Below are 21,898 nucleotides of genomic sequence, written 5' to 3'. Positions count from 1 at the left end.
AAAAGGGTATCATAACTGTCAATAAGAGGCCACTGAAAAGCACAGTAGGAATATTTGGACAAAATAGTACAATTTCCCTTCTTTCCATTATATCTCAAGAAAGCCCTCAGCTCTCCATATTTAGAAAAGATGGGCCAGGGGTAAGGCACAGTTTTTACAACAATCACAACAGAATGGTCATTGGATGTATTGTCGTCACTCTAGTGACTAAGTGTTAAAATATTAGACAAGCACCTGTAATCCTAGTTCTTCAGGACACTGAGATCTAAGAATTGTGGTTTGAAGCCAGACTGGGCAGGAAACACTAAGACGCTTATCTGGAATAAACTACTCAGAAAAAGCTGGAAGTACTACTGTGGTTCAAGTGGTAGAGCACTAGCCTTGAGCAAAAGAAGCTCAGGAATAGCATCCAGGCCCTGAGTTCAAGCCCCAGGACAGGCACAAAAACAAACAAAAAAACTATACCAGGCAACTGTCATCCAGTCTCTAATTTTATATGCACAGCATGCATTAGGGATGCAGCTTGAGGAAGTAATATGGTGATGTGTTCAAGTTCTAAGCCTTTCCACTGCTAGACCAGGGAAAGGCCAGCTGGTGATCCAGTACTGTTCATGAGCTAAGATTGTTTTACTTTTCTTTTTTCTTTTGTTGGTTATGGGGGCTTGAACTCAGAGCCTGAAGTTGTCCCTAAGCTCTTTTGCTCAAGGCTAGCATTCTACCGCTTTGAGCCACAGCTCCACTTCTGGTTTTTTGGTGGCTCACTGGAGATGAGTCTCACGGACTTTGCTGCCCAGGCTGGCTTTGAACCATGATCCTCTGATCTCATTCTCCTGAATAGCTAGGATTACAGGCATAAGCAACCAGTGTCAAGCTCAGTTTTACATTTTCAGATGGCTGAAAAAGTAAAACAGCAAACTTACTTCATGCCATGTGAAGATGCCTGAAATTCAACACACATGAAGTATTTCTAGAACAGCCATACTCACTGCTCATGAATCACCTGGGGCTGCTTTTACACTACAATGGCAAAACAGTTGTGACTGTCATACAGCTCTAAAAAAAACTTCAGATCCTGCAAAACCTATTTGGCCTGTTACAAAAAAAGTTTCTGAAATTCTGTACTAGGCCATCAGACATTAGTATTTGCTAACTTCTAAAATGCTCATATATATATATGTGTGTGTGTATGTGTCTGTATATTATGTTGTGTAAGTTTAATTAACTTATTTTTGCAGTTCTAAGATTTGAACTCAAGGCCTGGGGCTTGCTCAGCCTGTTTGTTTATTCAGGTGGTACTCTACCAGGAGCGCCATACCCCAAGCACAGCTTTCTGCTACTATTTTGGAGACTTTTCTGCTTGGGCTGGTCTCAAACTTCCATCTTTCATATCTCAGTCATGGGTAGCTATGATTACAGTGAAGCGACAAGTGCCTGGTTATGGGATGTTCCTATTTTATCAGGCCTACTCGACTATGCCTTGGAATCTTTAAAGGCCAGTCTATGCTGTGCTTTTAGACACTTGATAAGTTTCAATATTTAGACTGGGTAGGCAAAGGAAGTTTAGAAAAGATACTTGTGAGGCAAAATTTGCCTCACAGAATTGTGTGAGTAGCTCATTTCTTCCAATTACTGTTATTTTAGATTTAGACACAGTAATTGTTGGTATCCAAAGCCAGATGAGCCTGCAGGACCTGCTGCAAAACCTTTCCTCAATTTTTACCTACTAACCTCTTCTCCAGCCATGATGAGTGGTTGGAGGAGGCTAATTTCAGTGAAGCTGTACTTAACTAAAGCAACTCCCATAAACCTTATCACCCAAATGAGCACATGGCTTTGTCTAACTCATAGAAGGTTCTTCAGCTTTATGATCCTTTTCGCTCCAGTGAGTTGCCTGAAAATATGGGATACACCCATGTTTATTTGGTCCTCTCCTCCCAGTATCAAAGCTTCCATTCTCATCCAGCCTCAAGTGGTCAGAACTCATGATCTAACAATATACTTAACTTTAGCAAGCCTCTGAAGATGATCTTTGACCAAAGCAACATAATGGGATCTTTTAAGTAGGAATTATTGTCTTGAATTTTTTTTGTTATTTTTTATTTTATTAATTATTTTATTTATTTATATTTTTATGCCAGTATTGGGGCTTGAACTCAGGACCTTATACTCTTGCTTAGCTTTTTCATTCAAGGCTGACACTTCTACTTCTGGCTTTTTTGCTAGTTAACTGAAGATAATCAGAATTTGTTTGTCCAGGACAGCTTTAAACCTTAATCCTCATATCTCAGCCTCCTGAGTAGCTAGGATTACAGCCATTAACACCCAGCTACAATCACTATCTTAACAGAAGTTATGGCCATTATACTTAATGAGAGCTGGTTCAAGGCAACAACACAATTTCAGTTTGAGGGCCCTTTATTCCAGAACAATCTTAAAGGGCTTCTGGAAACCTGTCTCCAAATCTGTTTGTAGCATTTAAGTTAAGCTGCCAATTGCCTATAGAGCCCAAACAAAAACCAAATGAACTACCCAATCTAGAAGACATTTTTTTTTTCACAGCACGTTTTTTCCTATTTCAGGTAACTGGGTCTCCCACCACACTCCCTTGACTAACTCTTTGAATTGTAGCTCTCTCCAATCATCAGTGGTTTTTTCCTCAACTTTATGTACCTACAGTCCATCTTTCTTCAATAATTTACTGTTTAAATACAAAAGAATATTTGCTAAAATCCAACCTACACCTGACTTTAGGAACTGAACTTGACACAAAATAAGAGTTGATTTAGATAGCCTTTTCTTGTGTGTATGTGTCGGGGGTGGGGGAGTGTCCTGGGGGCTTGAACTAAAGGCCTGGGTGGCTAGATAGCCCTCTACCAGTTGAGACAAGGCTCCACTTCCAGTTTTTTTCTTTCTTTCTGGTGGTTAATTAGAGGTAAGAATCTCATGATCTTTCCTGTCTGGACTGGCTTTGAACTGCAATATTCAGATCTCAGCCTCATCAGTAGCCAGTATTACAGGCATGCCCAGCTAGCCTTTCACTCTTTAAAGACAAAGCTACTCATAGATTCAGTGATGTGGAGCACATGTTAGTCCACACACTTCATTAACCAATCTTTTGAGACCAGTAAGAGTTTAGCAATTCAAAGGGAAAAATACATGAAACTAAATTAGATTCAAATATATAGTTTAAAACAAATGTGTTTTTTCAGCTTAAACTTGTATTTTTAAAATTTTCATATGAAAATTGTGATTGCCACCTATCTTCCACGAAGCATGTTATCTCTAATTTTTTCGCAAAATGGTTATAAAGAATTCCCAAAGCAGGGCTGGGGATATAGCCTAGTGGCAAGAGTGCCTGCCTCGGATAAACGAGGCCCTAGGTTCGATTCCCCAGCACCACATATACAGAAAACGGCCAGAAGTGGCGCTGTGGCTCAAGTGGCAGAGTGCTAGCCTTGAGCGGAAGAAGCCAGGGACAGTGCTCAGGCCCTGAGTCCAAGGCCCAGGACTGGCCAAAAAAAAAAAAAAAAAAAAAAAAAAGAATTCCCAAAGCAAATAGGTTAAGCTCTGTCCCCAAAGCTAAAGAACGGCTATACTGTGTGATGTCTGTCCTTCATTTTGCTGTGGTACATCTGACAGAACTTACATGCCTATCTCCTGCTTCAGTCCCCTAAGACAGAACATTTGACTCTAGTCTTTCAAATGGCCATAGCCACAGACATGGGAAGTCAATATCTACTCAAAATAGAGTTTTTATAATTTCCTGGGTCATAACTGACTGCTAAGCGTTTCAGGTGAGCCTCTAGAGAGGAGGTTTTTACAGCTTCTAAATTCCTTCAGTCCACCTGACTCACAGATGTACCTGGGGAGGGGTCCAAAGTCTTCCTCCACAGGAGGATAAAGATTCATAGTATTCTTCATTTTATTTCTACATATTTTTTCCCCAGACCAAAGACCAGGAACTGGGGTGACCCATAACTCTACTCTATAAGGACCCTCACCCCCACTCCTAGCAGGAGTGACAAATGATACAGAATACTTCACCATGAGACAAACCGCTTCCCTGATGACTATCAGAAGACTAAATCAAATATGCCTTAAGCTTGTTATATCTACATGGAGTTCTTTCTGTCTCATTTGGAATTTTATATCTTGTAAGATTAAAGTCAATGGATTAGATTTGGTAGGTAGATGTGAGGTCCAAAGATTTAAACCATCAGTTCTTCAAGAAAATGGCTGCTCATACAAGTAAGTTTTCATCCTGTCTGCCTTAACATTTCTTCTTTTTAACTCTAAAAAGGTTTTCTTTCTTTCTAGTTTTACCTGTGCTGTAAACTTAAAAGTTCTTGAAGGCAAACTCTCCTGAGAGTCCCTGAAGACTCACCTGCTAATTCTGTACCATAGGCCTCTTGAAGTGAGTTTAGTGTCTCTATGGAAATAGAATTTTCATTGAGATTCTATAACAGAATTCAGTATCATCCAATTAAGTCTAGAGGCTTTTCAAAGCACACTTGTCATTTCCATGTAGTAGTTCTTCATGTTAAAACTTTTACTGTAAACTTCATTGAACATGGCCATCACTCAATAAAAACCCGAGACAGAGCCAACAGTCAGTAGCTCATGCTTGTAAGCCTAGCTACTCATGAAGCTGAGATCTGAGGACCACAATTTGAAATTAACCCATGAAGGGAATCCTGTAAGACTCAAATCCAGTTAACTACCAAAAAAAAAAAAAAAAAGCCAGAAATGGAGCTGTGGCACTCATGGAAAAGTGCTAGCTAGCCTTGAGCAAAAAAGTTTAGGGACAACACACAGGCTTTGATTTCAAGCCCCAAGATCAAAACAAACAAAACAAAACCTAAGACAGCACAGTAAAATCTCATATACCTGGAGATCTGCTTTTTAGAACTTCATGCATGCAATCAATGGTTACTGACTCAAAACAAGTGAAAAATTGACGTTGGCAGCAGATGGAAGATTCTTGTGTGCCAAAGAACAATGTTAACCTTAGGTTACTGAAGAGAAGCTTTTGTCCTAGGATCAGCCAGTTCACAGGAAGGCTGGCTTATGACTTTGCTAAGAGGCAGCCTCTATGGACTAAAGTTGAGAAAAGCTGGAAGAGACAAGACTGAGAAAGAGTTGAAGAAATGGCCCCAATGGCATCATTGAGTCATAATAAAGAAACAATCAGGACAGATATGAAGCATTCAAAGATTCAGGAAAAGACAGAAACCACCCAATTCACTACCTCAAACAATGTATTTCCACACTCATCTGTCCTATAGTTACTAATACTTGCAACTATAATAAGCTCAAGAAACAAAGGAGCTATACTTTTTCAGTAGATTCTCTTTAAGAAAGTACAAGGTTTGTAGAATGTTCCACAGACAAGGGGAATGTTAAGAGCTTCTTGTTGCAACCCTCAACTGTTCAGAAACCATCTACCCAGAGACCCTTTCTCCGAAATGGCTTTATAGACTCAATTCATTTCAAGGCCAACCTGCTCTCACCTCTTTCCTTACCTATGGACTGCCTGCAGACCACTGTCTTTAGACTCCCCACTGCAACTAGCTACATTAGGATAAACTTCCAAGTAATTTTCCTTCATAGTCGCCTAGGGCTTTGCTGTTTGCTTAAATGTTCTTGAAGAAGATTATGGACCTTCCCTTCTACATACCTAACAAGGTTTCTGAGGCAGTCCTGGCTGGGAGCTGGGGCTCTCACTATATGGCAGGGTAGAACGGGGTAGGAACCATTCCTTGATAATGGGCACAATGCTTATCTTGGAGGTTCAGTTCTTTGACCTCACCCACTGCTTCCTTTTCAACTTAAACTTTGCCCTCCCCTCTCCAGCTTTGTCTATCAGAGGTAACTGCCTCTTTTCAGTCTGCTGGGCATCTCCCTGCCTCAGCAGTGGGTTTTAGTTTGCTTTAAGTCTGTGCTACTTCTCAAAAATAACAGCTGTCTGCCAGACACCCAGTGGGACATGCCTGTAGTTCTACTTAGGAGGCTGAGATCTGAGGATCACAGTTTGAAGCAAGCCTGGGGTAGGAAAGTCCATGAGAGTCTGATCGCCAAGGAACCTCCAAAAAAAGCCAGAAGTGGAGATATGACTTGAGTGGTAAAGTGCTAACCTTGAGCACAAAAGTTCAGTGACAGTACCTAGACCCCGAGTTCAAGCCACAGGACCAGCATTTACAAAAAACAAAAACAAACAAACAACATACACACACATCTCAGCTGCCTTTTATGAAACACTGTCTTGTAGATGCTTTCCAGCTTTTATCTCACTTAATTCTCACAACCCTATGACCTATACAATGAGTCACATTTTAGAGCAAACAGAGGCTGGGAGGATAATTTGTGTGTTTAAAGTTATATACCAGCAACAAGGGACAGATCTAACGCAAAGCCCAAATTCTTCCTGTTGCATTAGGGCCCTATTGATGGTTTCTACTTTGAGTTCCAGAACAGCAAAATCACATCAGCCCCAGCTTCTCTACTCTGATTCCACCACAGTAGGATTCACCTTTTTCCTCTTCATATGTTCACCCAAAATAATTTTAAAAACTGTCCATCCAATATTTCTTATAATCAAATGGAAATGCCTGTGATAGATATTTTTGGGTGTAAACTAATGGATAATTTGTATTTCTCTTATAACATTAACATTATTTACCCCCCCACACACACACACACTTTTTTTTTTTTTTTTTGCGAGTCCTGGGCCTTGAACTCAGGTCCTGAGCCCTGTCCCTGGCTTCGTTTTGCTCAAGGCTAGCACTCTACTATGTGAGCCACAGCGCCACTTCCGGCTTTTTCTATATATGTGGTGCTGAGGAATCAAACCCAGAGTTTCATGTATATGAGGCAAGCACTTTACCACTAGCCCATATTCCCAGCCCCTCTTTTTTTTTTTAACATAGAATGCTTTAAGTTGGAGGAAAAATATTTTTAAAAGAAAAAACTACTACAATTGGATTTTTCTTTAGTTATAAGACAAGCCCTATAAGAGATGCCCATTTCTTACCCTACACTCTGCAATGCCATTGAGGCTACTTGCCCTACCTTGTAGTAATAGCAATCAGGACCATACTCTGGATTTATGATTCCAGAATGTTGAAAACAAAAATTTGGAAGAAATAAAAAAATGGCCATGCCATAAATGTGTAAAAGATGTGTAAAAATAGCCAGGTGCTCTCTAGATATTCACATTCAGTGAGACAAAGGATATTCTTAGGAGAGAAACACACAGGTGTGAGGCCTGTGTGCATCTGATCATAAAAAATACAGTGATGCCTCACCCATCCTAGGAGTTACGTTCCAGAGATTCCTATGACAGGTGAAAATCCACAAAGTAGCAGCATTATATAGTCATCCCTCACTATACTGTGGCTCACTTATTGCTACTTCGTGGATTTTCACCTATCGTGGGGACTCTGGGATTGCTATGTATGTATTTCTTTTTTAAAAAACGTGATACAGTAAAGCCGCCAAAAGTGAACTACGATACAGCGAAGGACAACTGAAATATTTATTGGTTGGGAGACTCAGTGATTTCTGCCCTGGAAGTGGCTATGAGATCCAAGTGAGTAGCAAGAAGTGGTCAAGAAAATGCATTCTCTTTAGGCTTATAAAGAGGGCAGTCTGCATTTTGCCAAATAGACATAGGGATCAAAGTACATATTAAAGACAGAAAACCCTCTTTCAAAACACACACACTCCGCATGATATTAACTATGAACTTCAATGCATCAAGTAGCTATTGATGTTGCTGTTTGAGGTAGTTAAATTCTGAATATATTTTATGTAAGGAAAAGCACCAAGTGATGTCTTAGAAGTTACTTAGATTTAAGAATTTCCCTGTCCCCATCACTGGATGAACTAATATTTCTAATAAGTGATTCTGATCTATCACCTTATAATGAAAAAAGGCCAAGTGGGAATAATTATAAAAAATGAAGTACTTTCAATTTAAAGTTTCTAATGTGAAAGCAGCTTGTAAAAATTTTAACTATGAATTCTAATATATTAATAAGATAGTATGCAAATAACTGGCCCAACTAACTGAAATTTGTGCACTTAAGAGTCTTTTAAAATGTTCAAGAACAAGCATATAAAAGTCAAGTCTAATAAAAATGATTACTAGAAAGTATAAAAATAGCAAAGCTATCAGTGCTTACTGTGGCAGGTCAACCAATACAAACTGGTACAGAGTCTGTATTACCAAACAGGAAATGTGCTTTTAAAAGGAACTTGCAACAAAAACATGTAAGAGAAATTATAACACACAGAGCCACCAACCTTGACATACTTGTTATATATGAAAGGACTCATGTTAATCTTAGAGATAAAGCTTAGCAAAGTAGCATATGTAAAACACCTCATACCCCTAAATAAAAGGTGTTATGTCTAATATATGGAGGCCTGAACAGTGGACAGAGGCAATAGAAGAGAAGTAGAAGGAAACACATACCGTGCAAATATGAGGCCAGTGTTCAAACTGTTGTAAAATTCCTTGATTAAGGTCTTCTTTATATAACTCCTTGTAAAAATGTGGAAGCTTAGATATCCAAATGCCATTGTTATGTTTGTTTAATATTTCCTTTATACGATTTTGAACCTCATCCATTTTACAAGAGGCAGGAGGTGTGACATTTGGTTTTTCAACAGTCTGATTTAAATTATCTTTAAATTAAAAAAAAGATAGAATTAACCAAAATGTTTAACATTTTAGATTATCCCCATGACCTAGCATTTGTGTCTTTAGGCTTTCCTATACTGGGGCCAAAGGTTTTGGAAATTGGCAGGATTAAGCTAAACAGGAAGAGGACAACTTTGTTCTGTTATCCCTCACCTGACCAGCCTGGCCAAGAGACCCCTCAAGAGTGTTCATTTTGCAAAGATGCTTTATATAGGTATAGAATAAGCTAATCATTTAAATAATCATTTTCACCTGCAAATAAGGAAGGTAAAACTTTAGATAATGTTGCTATACATGCAATGTTAAATTTAAAGCTATATTCCACAAAGTATAAGAATGCCTTAATAGTAAGGCCAAAGAACATTTCACAGAAAATAAAAGTTGTCCAGATTTTCAGATTATGATCATTTCTTTATGAGGATAACTTAGCAACATGGAGTCCTTTGAAAAATGATTCAGTCACAAAAAATGTTTACAAGCCCGAATAAAAGATTTGGAAACCACAAACAAGTAATACTGGTATATTTTTATATTTTTATTCCCCAATATTGATCTCTCATCAATGTACATTTATAAAGTTTTGGCTACCTTTCTTGCATTTTTTAAAATTTAAAAGCTAGGGTATCTGAACGATTTGAGTGTTCACTAAAACTTAAGGTCCTGGTATTTTAATGACTATAAAATTAACTCCAAACCCCTTCTGGGATACAGATCAGGATATATTAAAATTCCCATCTATGTTAAAAATATATTTGTAATTTAATCACACACTATTTCTGCTACTAGGACTCCATCATTTTTATTTTGTTTTAAATTGGTTGGCAGAGAGATAGCCTAGTTGGGGACATTGGTCTCTAAGGATTCCAGATAGCCAAAGAAGAGTTTTCCTTAAGAAAGCTGGGATACGGACTCTGCTCTTCCCACCAGAGGGTATGAAGATATGGCCTGGCCAGACCTGTCCTGGCACTGGGAACAGAAAGGTCTTAAACATCCATATGCTTTTCCTACTAAGGACACAGATGGTTTACTGATGGTTTACTGGGATGAAAGGACAGGGAGGGAGGAAATGATAAACCTCTCATTTCTAGCCAGACTCTCTGTAATGACAGCCTGTTATCAGTTGTCTCAATTTGGAGTCTGCAAACACAGCTTAGCAACTGGAGCCACCTAAGCTCTTGTACTTTTTGATGAACAAATGGAGGAAGTAAGTCTAGACTATCAGCACGTAGGAAAGCTGTATATATGTGTGTGTATTTCAGCTGTGCTGGGGGAACTGCATACTCTCTTGAAATAAGTCCTCTTGTTTCTGTAGAAAAAGCTTATGCTAATTTAAGCTTCTAGAATGGTGTGTAACTGCTGTGTAGTCACAGTTCAGAAAGTGCAAATATAAAGATAATTCACATGAGTAAAAATTTGTTCTATTTTTTTTTTCTGGTGATGGGGCTTGAACTCGAGGCCTGGGCACTGTCCTTGAACAACTTTTTTGCTAAAGGCTAGTGCTTGAGCCACAGCTTCACTTTTTTTTTGTTTATTTATTGGAGATAAGCATCTCAGGGACTTTCCTGCTGGGGTTGGCTTCAAACTGTGATCCTCAGATCTCAGTCTTCTGAGTAGCTAGGGATACAGGCGTGAGCCATCAGTGTCAGTTAATTTTTTAAATAAGAAATGCTGAAAGTGGTGTGTTTTTTTAACGAAAAAAGAATTTCAACTCAGCCAGAATCATGCTGAAACCCACAAATCATGGAAAGTCGTGTGTGCACCTCACACACCACAAGCACTCACTCTGCACGCGCCCTCCGGCTGTGTCCATAGCAGGAGATGTGCACACTGGTCAAAGAAAACAAGATGATGAGTGGGTCAGTTTCCAACCTGTACATTCCTTGACTTCATTATGTGTCTTATTGTTTAACTGCCCTTCGAATTTTATAACCTGAAAAGTTAGGCTCACTGCTATTCAGATAATACAGTGTGTTACTACATGCATTTTAGGGCCAGCTTTTCAGCAGTGGGACATGTGAGACTCTTTTATAAACTTTATGTGCTTCAACTCTAGAGTAGGGGGTTTCCTCAAAGTAGGGCTTGAGGCTGCCCAGTTCTGAGGCTCACTCCCCCTAGGATAGGTGAGGAGGTCCATATGGATGTGAAACAATAGGTCTAGTATGAGGAAGGCCTCATGTCAGAACGGTAATGATATCCTTGGAAATATTACTTCCTCTAAGGAGCACCTGAATTCATGCTTTAAAGGAATTAGAAATAGGAGTGTCAAAGACCACCACTAGATAGATACTTTGCTTGGGGCTATGAGGCTTCAGAAGAGAATAGGTACCAAGAAGATGTTTGGAAAACATACCACTCACTTCCTTATTACAGGCTGAGAGATGCATCTGGAGAGGTTGTGGAAGGGATGCCTTCAGGCTAAACCTAGGGTGTAAAAGAATATCAAATTTTAAACACTGTACTGTCCATTTAAAGCCTGTGTGGCATTGAACAACGAAAGAAGTTATGAAAGTATTCAAAAATCAGAAAAATGGAAATAAAATCTAGTATCATCTACTGTATTTACCCAGACAAAAAAGTATGCTAGAGACAGCTTCAATTTAGCTGAGTATTTGAAAGCCCCTTTCAGAACTACGAAGTCAGACTTATAACCATTTATCTCTAAGGGATTAGCAAAAGAGTATTAATAAATCCATGCAAAGTATAAATAACTGGGGCCAGGAGCTAGTGGCTCATGACTACAATCTTATTTACTTAGAAGCTGAGACCTAGAGGATCAAGGTTTGAAGCTAGCCCAAGAAGAAAAAGTCTGCAAGACTCCATCTCCAATGAACCAGCAAAATGCTGGACTGGAGGTATGGCTCTAGTGGTAGAGGGGCAGCCATGAAGAACTCAGCCAGACTACAAGGCCTTGAGTTCAAGCCCTGGTAAGTAAACAGTTGAAAATAAAGAATATCTTAGAATAAAACAAAAAACAAGACTTGCACTACCAGATGTTGAAATGCATCATTAAGTTATACTTAAAATAACGGAACATGTAAGTATAACAGTAGAAAACTTAGAAACATTAAGTTCATATTTTATTTTGGTATAACACAAAAATAGTACTTCAAACCAGACCAATGTTTCAAAGCAATAACAGATATTGTTCACATATCTATTTCTAAAAGAAGAAACAGATCTCTACACCTCATATCATCACTACAATAGCTAAGTAAGAATTATGATGGTGAATATATAGGCAAATGTTTCTAAGTATGGGGACAAAGAAATACATGCACACACGTGCACGTGCATGTGTGTGTGTGCACACCCCACCCCCACACCATTTATGTCCAGGAATCGTTCCCTTACGAGATACTCCTAATTATTTATGTTCCTAGTGCCTAGGCAGGTGTACTTCAAGGGAGAACAAATGTTGTAAGAATGATCAAATGAATCATGATTTGATGAATCAATGACCACATTTTTACCATGCAAAATGTGCATTTCCAATTTTTGAATAGTTTGGAACACTCTAAAAGTTAATTTGCTCAATTCTTTGAAATGAAGCATATTTTTTTATATTTTAATTGTAAAAGAATTACTAGATGTGGGCTATCAATAAGGCTTATTTAGTGTATGCAGTTATAAAAGTGTATTTGTATATTTTTTCATGAGTAAATGGCAGATGTGAAAATACATACAACTTTTCTACCAAACTTTTAAAAGTAATTTTTGGGCTGACGATGTGGCTTAGTGGTAGAGTGCTTACCCACCATGCATAATAAGGTCCTGGGTTTACTTCCTTGGTACTACATAAATAAAAATAAATAAGATTAATTTTAAAAGTAATTATTCCTAAATATTGTAGTATCTGGAGTAAAAACAAATGTATCTTTACATGAAATGGAATTTGTCAACACTGAACCAAAGGGAATTGGTGCTACAAGTTTGTGGTAAAAAAAATCTGGAAGGGAAGAATGAGATATTGACCCATCTACACTAGTATTGAGAATACTTTTTCTGTGAAGGGTCAACAGGTGCCTTTCAGGTTTTGCACGGTGCTACATAACTACTCAGACAGCCACTGGGTACACAGTAGCCATGGGCAGATGTGAACAGGATATGGCCATGTTCCTATAAAACTACATCTACAAAACAGGAGGTAGCCTGATTTGCTCATGGATGGTAGTTTACTGACTTCCTAGACAGCTCAAAATGCCATAAAATTTAGAGACAGAAAGGAATTTTTACATAATTTTACTTTCACAATTTTATTGGACCAAATAAGGAAATTATAATCCAAAATATAAAATAATTTAACTTATTTTACCTGGCTAGTAAATGGCAGTACCCAAACTAAGGCATACTAGCCCATCCTGTACATGGATGTCTGATGCTACTGCATAATTATGGACAAGATTACTAAAGAAAGAGGGAATGCATAATTGGGTCAGATTTTACAACAAAACTTATAAATGATAAGGTTTTCATAAAGAGTTATATGCCACAATGAAACAGCATCTTAGAACAAACTGCAAGAATTTTTAGAGTGAATTTTACAAGGAAAGATGATCAGTACTGCAGAGAAAACTCAAAATGGACATCCATCTGTTCAGATAGTGGCACTTGAGAAGCCAGGAAAAGTAGATCTACTGGTAATGACACTTTTTCTAGAACATGTGAAGTTACATTAAATACAGCAGAAAGCCTTGATTGAAACATACATTTGTTAGCACTTATTACCCTAAATTCACCAAGCTTCTCCTTTTAGTCAGATAAAGCCAAGATACCTGTTATTGGTAGGCATGCTCACATGCCTCTGCATTGGAATGTCTCTGAATACTTCATTTCCAAGAGTCGTGTGTACTGGGTAAGGTGGCATTTCAGCATCAGACTTAACTCCAAAAGCATTTCCTCTGTCTCTTAACAGTGCTGGATTAGGTTTTTTGCCAATAGAAAACTCCGAAGCAAATCCTGGTTGTCTGAGGGTTGCCTTTGGTTTTCCTATGAAGTCAGGCATATATAATAGAATCAATTGGCCTCTCCAAGCCCTGGTTTCATTGTGCCATTCTCAATATTTTCAGTGGGACTATATTCTGTGAATAGCCTGCAAGAATAAGAGAGCCCCTGGAGGAAGGATGAGTAGGGGAAGAAGAGACTGGGCTATACTCTGCAGATGAGGTGCTTCTGCTGACAAGCTAACCAGTTCTTGACCTACTCAGCACTTACACTTCTGTGGTAGCCACCAATATAAAGGGCAGCATGATCCTCCTATCTCTACTCCATCAATCCACAAACTGTCAGGAGAGACTTTTCCTCTGCCACAAAGCCTTCCACTTCCCCTCTTGCTTACAGATTGCTGGCACTGAGCTGTTTTATCATTGAACTATTTCTTGAGAATTTCATTTTAGAAATGACTGCATCTCAAGATAAGCATTTGGTAAACAAAGGCTGAGTTGTTGGTAGCACTTTTTCATACTATGTAATTTGTGTTTTTCTGAAAACAGAGGTCTTCTACCAAAAGACATAATTCGCTAAGTAAGATATCAAATCGAGGGGCTGGGGATATGGCCTAGTGGCAAGGGTGCTTGCCTCTATACATGAGGCCCTGGGTTCAATTCCCTAGCACCACATATACAGAAAATGGCCAGAAGTGGCACTGTGGCTCAAGTGGCAGAGTGCTAGCCTTGAGCAAAAAGAAGCCAGGAACAGTGCTCAGGCCCTGAGTCCAAGGCCCAGGACTGGCCAAAAAAAAAAGATATCAAATCGCAGGTTCTTGGTTCACTCAATATTTTGGGGTGTGGCTTCCCATCAAATAGCCTAAAAGAGTAAAAGCACACTTTGCCATTATAAGCAGTTAAAATCTGCTATTTCTCATTGTGTAATTGTTTTGCTTTGGGTAAGTTTCATTCTTCATGTTCACTAACTTTTCAGATGGAAATCTTAGCTTCAAGAATTTATTGTGGATATAAGCAGTATTTCCATAATTCCTGTGATAGTATAGTCACAGGCTTAAGATTTAACATATGAAGAGACCTACCTTCTAGAAAAAATGGCATGGTTTTCTTCACTCTCATCTGACAATTAACTTGTCGCCCAGTTTTCCTTTTAGAGCTCCTCTGCCGAGCCACAAGCTGAGCAATCCTTGCAGTTTCTGTGCAGGCCACAGCGTAACAGGTAATCTGTTCATAAGGGACAGAGTGGGAGGAAGAACATTTCTTAGGGCTGGGGCTGCCAAAAGACCTGTTTCTAACAGTGAGTCCTAAGTGAGCCTACACATGCCAAATCAAACTGTATGCAAATGTTCATTTACCTCACTCCTTGATAATGTGAGTGCAAAATTAGATTTACCGCTAAGTGTAGTATACCAAATGATCACCTGGTAAACCAAAATTTTAATTTATCCCAAACAACTACCTACCAGACATCTACAATGTACTAGTTAAGATAGATTAACAAAGGAACCAAAATAAAACTGTGATCTGCATATATTATCTCACAGAATCTCTGAGATCTGTTTGATCCTCATTTTACACATGGAGAAGCAGAGGCTCACAAAAGTTGGATAAACTTCCAAGTCACATAGTGAAGACAGGGCTGGGAGTTTTCAGCTTGTTAATAGACTTGCTTCAGATCTGGAGTTTTAGCTGTGTTCCTTAGAGCCACAGAATTCCAAGGGGATCTCAGAGGGTCCCACAGACAAAGGTGTGAGAACAAAGCATGACACAACGCCCCCACCTAAAAAAGGCACCTGCTTAAAATGCAATGGCTCAACTTACTACTTTTAACTGAACAACAGTCATGACAGTATATAGGATATTACAGAAAAATATGTCAAGTGTGGAGATTACTAGAACTAGATGATCTCTAGAAAATGACTTGGTTTTTTGTTGTTTTTTTTTTGGGGGGGGGCTATAAGTTTCTTTAATTACCTCCCAACCCAAGCTCTTTCCAGAGTTTTGTGTGGGGGAATTTGGAGGCTGGCCAGTGGTGAGTGTCCAAACAGACAACACTAGACCAGTACTATGATCCCATTATTTTTTGGCTACATGATTTTGTGTGGATAGCAAGATCTGAATGCAAAACACAGACAGACTTTGCTACCAGACACAGATGAAAACTATGCACACATTACAGCAGCCATAATAACTTGGTTTTCGAGACATTTGACCCTAAACTGAAATGGAGAACAGGTAAACAATGAAGCGTTACACATTCTCCTCTTTGGCTCAGTGCTTCTGTAACCTATGAACATAATTCAAAAGAAGAGTGTTACCGAGTCAATATGCTCAGTAAGGAGTATTTTAATAGTTAAAACTCAGAAACATTTAAAATGCCCCAAATAGGAGAACAAAGAGTTAAGTACTTCATGGTACAGAAGTATTTGAAACGTTATGAACTTATTCATTTGGACTATGGGTCTTCATGCATTCAACATGGATTTATTAAGTCTCAACTATGAGAGGTAAAAAAAAAGTGTATTTCAACCTCAAGAAACTTGGGAAGGAAAAAAGAAGGAAAGGGAATTAAATAAAAAATGTCATGTCAAGTATTCTATAGATGTGTTACAAGGTGCACAAACAGAAAGGAAAAAAATCAGTCTGGGAGGATAAGGGATGGTAAACCATGTTTTCCTAATAATATATTTAATTAACTTTTATCCTCGCCATAGCACTGCTGATCTCAAACTACTTAGCTGGTACTTTTCTACCACTTGTATGAGACTGAAAGCCCCAAGCAGGTGTTTCTAAATCAGTTTGATTCTTGTTACATGCACAATTGCCTACTTACCTCTCCAGATCTACTAGTCTCTATTCTGACAACTGCTGGCACACTTCTCAGATAAGCTTCTAGAGTAGGGTAACCCAGCTGCTTGAAGGGGATCCAGTCTCCAGTCAAGGATCGGTATTCTCCTTGGAGCCGGGGTAATGCTATCCCATTCTTATGAGACTGCAGAACAGCCCGTAGCATCTTTGAAACCAGATCTGCTTCCAGCATCTTCCCCTGTAAGAACATTGGCTGGTTACTACATGATACCTCATTACTTTGAACGCAAATAGACTTTCAGAGATTAGCTTATTAGATTATAAATACTGAATACTTTGTGTTATTAACAAAGCAGGGGAAAACTATAATGGGAGGAAAACGTAACAAACCATGAGAATGCAGAGGGAAACTTGGAAAGGCACTGAGATGGCCTGAAGGGACGACTTTGGGGACTATTCCCAGACCATGGGAGGCCTGAATGGAGTCTTTATAGCAAGATGGAATCAGGCAGGTCTGGAGGAAAAAGGTAGGCTTTGGGGCTAGAGAGAATAGGAAGTGCAGAGGCATATAGGTAGAAGAAAAGGACATGTGTTCAGATAATTCCAGGCAGTTATGTAGCTGGGATGTGACAGGTTAAGACTCTTAAGCTGAAAAATCCAAGATATCAAAAAGGCATTTGTACTTCCATGTTTATCGCGGCACAATTCACAATAGCCAAAATATGGAAACAACCCAGATGCCCCTCCACAGACGAATGGATCCAAAAAATATGGTACTTATACACAATGGAATACTACATAGCGATTAGGAATGGTGAAATATTGTTATTCGCAGGGAAATGGTCAGAACTTGAACAAATAATGTTGAGTGAGACAAGCCTAGAACACAGAAAACAAAGGGGCATGATCTCCCTGATATATGACTGTTAACAAAGGGAGACGGAGAGACAGTAGAGACCAAGTCTGTGAATACTGTATATGTTCTTGATACATTGTATATTGCATATATGTCAACCTGACCTAGACAAGGGATAGAAAAACAGGTCGTAAGATATCACAAGAAATGCACACACTGCCCTACTATGTAACTACACCCTCTTTGCACAACACCTTGTAAAAAAATTTATGTCCAATTAATAAAAAAAAAAGACTCTTAAGCTGAGGGCTAAGAGAGGAGCTTGAGAAGTGGGGGCAGACTTAGAAACAGACACATTGTGCTAATAGTATGTATTTTTTTCAAAAGTAATGTGGGGCTTTGGAAAAGTTTCAATTAGGAAAAGAGAATGATAAGCTCTGATTTTGAAAAAACTGGGGAAGATAAGCTGGAAGAAATGCTTAAGGCTGCAAAACTGCTTGGGACTGTGGAAGACCTGAAAATAGGATCTTAGGAATAAACAAAAGTTAAGTCAGAAGGTAATTAAGAGGTAGAATCCTTAAGAATTAATTGGTATGGAGGCTGAGGTGGGCTCCCAAGTTTCCAACTAAGAAACATGGTGGACACTAATAACTCATGTGGAGTGGATGCAGGTTTACAAGAGAGGAAGAGAACAGATCCATTTCAGATATGTGAAGGCTCATAGGATAGCCATATACATATGTACAGTAGGAACTTAGGTTAGAGGCCTTGTCTGGCCATAGATTTGCTGTCTTCTGGCTGCAGGGAGTCAAGATAGGGTAAACAGTGGACATATGTAGAAGGCTGTCATTCTGAAGCATGGGCACAGGAAAAGATACCTACAAGATATTCAAATCCGTAAGACTTGGAAACAATTATATTAAGTGAAGTAAGCCAGACCCAAAGCAGCATAGGTTGCATGGTTTCCCTCATTTGTAGTAATTAGAATGTACATTCAAAACTACAAGTAAACACAATGGATGATAAAAGACAAAAAATTACACTTGGAGATGATAAACTAAACAGGACTCTAAACATTCACACAGTGAGACCAAAGGAGGATATTCTTAGGAAAGTATCACAAAGGCTCAATAGCTATATGAATACGATCATATAAAATGATATTTATCAAAATTAACTCCAAGAAATGGGAACAAGAGTTTCTTTGGTTATTTTCCTTTTTTCTCCTTTGTCACTGTTCTTTATTTCTGTAACTTTTGTCTTGTGTGTAAGTTTATCTGTTTTGGTGAGGGTAAGGAGGAAGCACAGGAATGGCAGGACAAAGGGTGAACAAATGCAGCAGTGATCCTCACTAGACACTATGGTGAAAATGAACTATATACTTGTGGGGGAGGAAGTCAGGAGGGAAAAACTGTGAGAAAATGAGGGAAGAGATGAAACTGTTCAAAATGGAATATACTCATTACCTGACTTATGTAACTGTAACTTCTCTGTATGTTACCTTTACAATATTAATAAATAAAAGAATATTCTCCTTTGGTCAAAAAAAAAGATATTCAAATCCTACACATATAAAATGAGTTATGTCTGAGATATGAAAAATATTCTCATATAATCATTACCATAATTAAGGTATTTACATCAGGAACCAAAATGTTCCTTAATAAAAGTAGAGCATATAATATCAAAAAGCATGAGAGGAAAACTGAAAGACTACTACTGGAAGGTAATTACACTATCTATAATAAGTATATTACTATTATTTGAAAGTTATAAAGACGTCTATTGCAAATCCTATGGTACCTCTAAATTTAAGAGGTAACTAATAAGCTAGCAGTAAAGATAAAATAAGATAAAACAGAATATAACACAAGTAGAATAAAAACTGGAAAAGTGGGGGGGGTGAAGAAAAAATAAAAACAATAAAATATAAGGAAAATAGAAAACATCTAGCAAAATAGTAGATTTAAAGCCACCCATACCAAATATATTAAATGTAAATAACCGAAGTAAGATTTATCAATCTTCAGAAAATCTACTTTAAACCTAAGTACATAGATTAAAGGTAAAACTATAGAAAAAGATATGCCATGAAAATAACTATGACCATATTAAGATCAGAAAAAGGGCTATTATCAAGGATAAAAAAGGACATTCTATAATATATATGGAGTTAGCCTGCCAGAAAGACATAGAAACACTTAGCTGAGAGCAAAAAAAAAAAAAAAAAAAAAAGGAAAAGAAAAGAAGAAAAAAACCCACACAAACCTGAGCTGGAAGGATGAAGGATAAAAGGATTATGGTTAGACACTTTAAAACCTCTTTCCTAGTAACTGCTAAAACCAGTAGGCAGAAAAATCACTAAGGCTATATAAAACAGTTGAACAGCCACATTCAACCAAACTGACCCAATTGGTCTCACTGAATGTCTTACTCAAAGAACAGTGGGATAAAGATGCTTTTCAAGAACACATGGAATATTCACCAAAACAATATATTTTTGGACTAAAAACATTCAGGGAGAAAGCAAAGGAAGGGATGGCATTGTTCAAAAAAGAAATGTATTCACTGCCTGACTTATGAAATGACAACCTCTCTGTACACCACCTTAATAATAACAATAAAATTATATTAAAAACCAACATTCAACCAATTTAAAAATAACTAAAGTTATACAAGGAATATTATGTGACCTGAAAAAAGTCAAGTTAGGTATCAATAACAGAAAAGAGATTCCGTTTCCCAGGTATTTGCTAAATTCTCAATAACCAAAAACATCTGAAAAAATTGTTTATGTAGTGAATACATAGTACATAAAAATTTCTGAGTACATTAGGAATATTACTTAGGAGAATATTTATAGCATTATATTTTATGTCATTATATATTTATGTCATGACATAAAGGTGTTAAGTCAAAGATCTAATCTCCTACCTTCAAAAAAGAGAAGCAAATTATATCAAAGTAAGTGGAAGGAAGGAACTAAAGAGACAAGCAGAAATCAATATGAGAATGATGAAACAAAACAATGGAAATAAAAAGAAAAAAGTCCTAAAAATGAAACTAATTCTTGGAAAACATCAATAAAATAAAAACTTCTATACGACCCAAGGAGGAAAAAGAGAAGGCACAAATTACCACAATAGGACTGCAAGAGAGCCCATTAATACAGATCCTACAGATATTTTGAAAAGCAAATAAAGGAAAATAAGTTAGGCCAATAAATTTGATAAATTTGATAAATGAAATGGATAGATTCATTTACAGACACCAGTTTCAAAGCTTACTCAAGAAGAAATAACCTGAATATTCTTACATCTCCTAGAAGAATTAATTTATTGTTCCTACCTGGGCTTCACACAAGGAAAGCTCAAAGCCCAGACTGCTTTAGTAGCAAATTCCACAAAACATTTATAGAAGAATTAATGATACTCTTCATAAGATAAAATGAAGGAAACACTTCTGAACTCATACTATGAGTCATTATGCTTATACTAAAACCCAAAGACACAAAACAAGAAAATGACAAAAAAAAATATAGATCAATTATCTCCTATGAATGTGACCACAAAATTTCTAACACTAGAAAATCAAATTAAACAACAAATAGGAAAGTTAACAGTTAAGATTTATTCTAGCCAGGTACCAGGCTAGCCAGGCTCACACCTGTAATCCTCCCTACTCATGAGCTGAGATCTGAGGATTGCAGTTCGAAGCAAGACTGGGGAAGAAAATGCCATAAACTCCAATAAACTACTCTAAAAAGTCTGAAATGGTGCTGTGGCTCAAGTGGTAGAGTGTTCACTTGAGCAAAAAGAAGCTCAGGGACAGTGCCCAGGACCAAAAAAAAGATTATTTTTTTAATGCACAGCTGATTCAACATTCATCGTCAATGTACTTTACTTATCAACAAACAAAAGATGAACCATATACTCATGTCAATCAGTGAAAAAATAGAAAATTTAAAGTCCTTTTATGATGAAAAACTTTCACAAAATAAGAATATAATGAAACATCCCTAGCCTGATAAAGGTCATCTATGTAAACCCATAGCTAACAGAGAGTAAATGCTCTTTCCCTGAGATTGAGAACAGGGAGAAAAGAAGTTCATGCTCACAATTCCTAGTCATTGTCACACTGAAGGTCCTCACCAATACCATAAGGCTGATTTCAAGACTTACTACAAAACTACACTAACCCAAATAGTGTGATACTGTTGGTAGAATAGAACATACATTCAATAAATATATTACCTAGAATATACATAATCCAAATGTCAACTGGTGTTTAACAGGTATTTGAGGGCTACCCTACACGAAAGCCTTCACAACCCTCCTCCATCAGGAAACAATCTTCTGTCCCATTCCTAAGATGCCTTCCTCTAAGCTTCCTTATTTCTGCTCTCAAACATCTACCAAAAAGATTTTTTTCCAAGCAGGGCACTTAATCTGGTAACAAGGTAAAGGTCACACTCAGACCCCCAGTCACTGGGAAAGTCAACACTAGGAAGCTGTGTCCTCTGAATATATAGCTCTTTCCATGAGGCCATGGGCTCTGCCAAGACACAGATAGATATTTTATAACTTGTAT

The 21,898-nt window shown here is 37.8% G+C and overlaps 1 protein-coding gene and 1 non-coding gene across 6 annotated transcripts in view; both read right to left on the bottom strand.

Moving 5' to 3' along the window:
• The window catches only part of Tdrd7 (tudor domain containing 7), a 58,732-nt gene that overhangs the window by 32,064 nt on the left and 4,770 nt on the right, over positions 1-21,898 (bottom strand). For 2 of the 5 annotated variants that reach the window (XM_048337538.1, XM_048337466.1), the window contains exons 2-7: positions 16,478-16,690; positions 14,727-14,868; positions 13,477-13,690; positions 11,055-11,125; positions 10,487-10,531; positions 8,477-8,688 (exon numbers count right to left, since the gene is read on the bottom strand). In XM_048337538.1, the coding sequence (XP_048193495.1) occupies positions 8,477-8,688; positions 10,487-10,531; positions 11,055-11,125; positions 13,477-13,690; positions 14,727-14,868; positions 16,478-16,684 (891 nt within the window). In that variant the 5' untranslated portion in view covers positions 16,685-16,690. Of the gene's footprint in view, positions 1-8,476; positions 8,689-10,486; positions 10,532-11,054; positions 11,126-13,476; positions 13,691-14,726; positions 14,869-16,477; positions 16,691-21,898 lie in introns of those variants that run through there. The other 3 variants (XM_048337566.1, XM_048337602.1, XM_048337650.1) reach the window with 3 other exon arrangements.
• On the bottom strand, positions 15,646-15,824 carry LOC125341493. Its single transcript, XR_007208994.1, has one exon. It is a non-coding gene; the product is annotated as a small nucleolar RNA SNORA23 (small nucleolar RNA).

The sequence above is a fragment of the Perognathus longimembris genome, chromosome 1 (assembly GCF_023159225.1).
Source record: "Perognathus longimembris pacificus isolate PPM17 chromosome 1, ASM2315922v1, whole genome shotgun sequence".
NCBI lineage: Eukaryota > Metazoa > Chordata > Mammalia > Rodentia > Heteromyidae > Perognathus > Perognathus longimembris.
The sequence above is the reverse complement of the archived record's forward strand: the minus strand, read 5'-3'. Positions and strand labels throughout refer to the sequence as shown.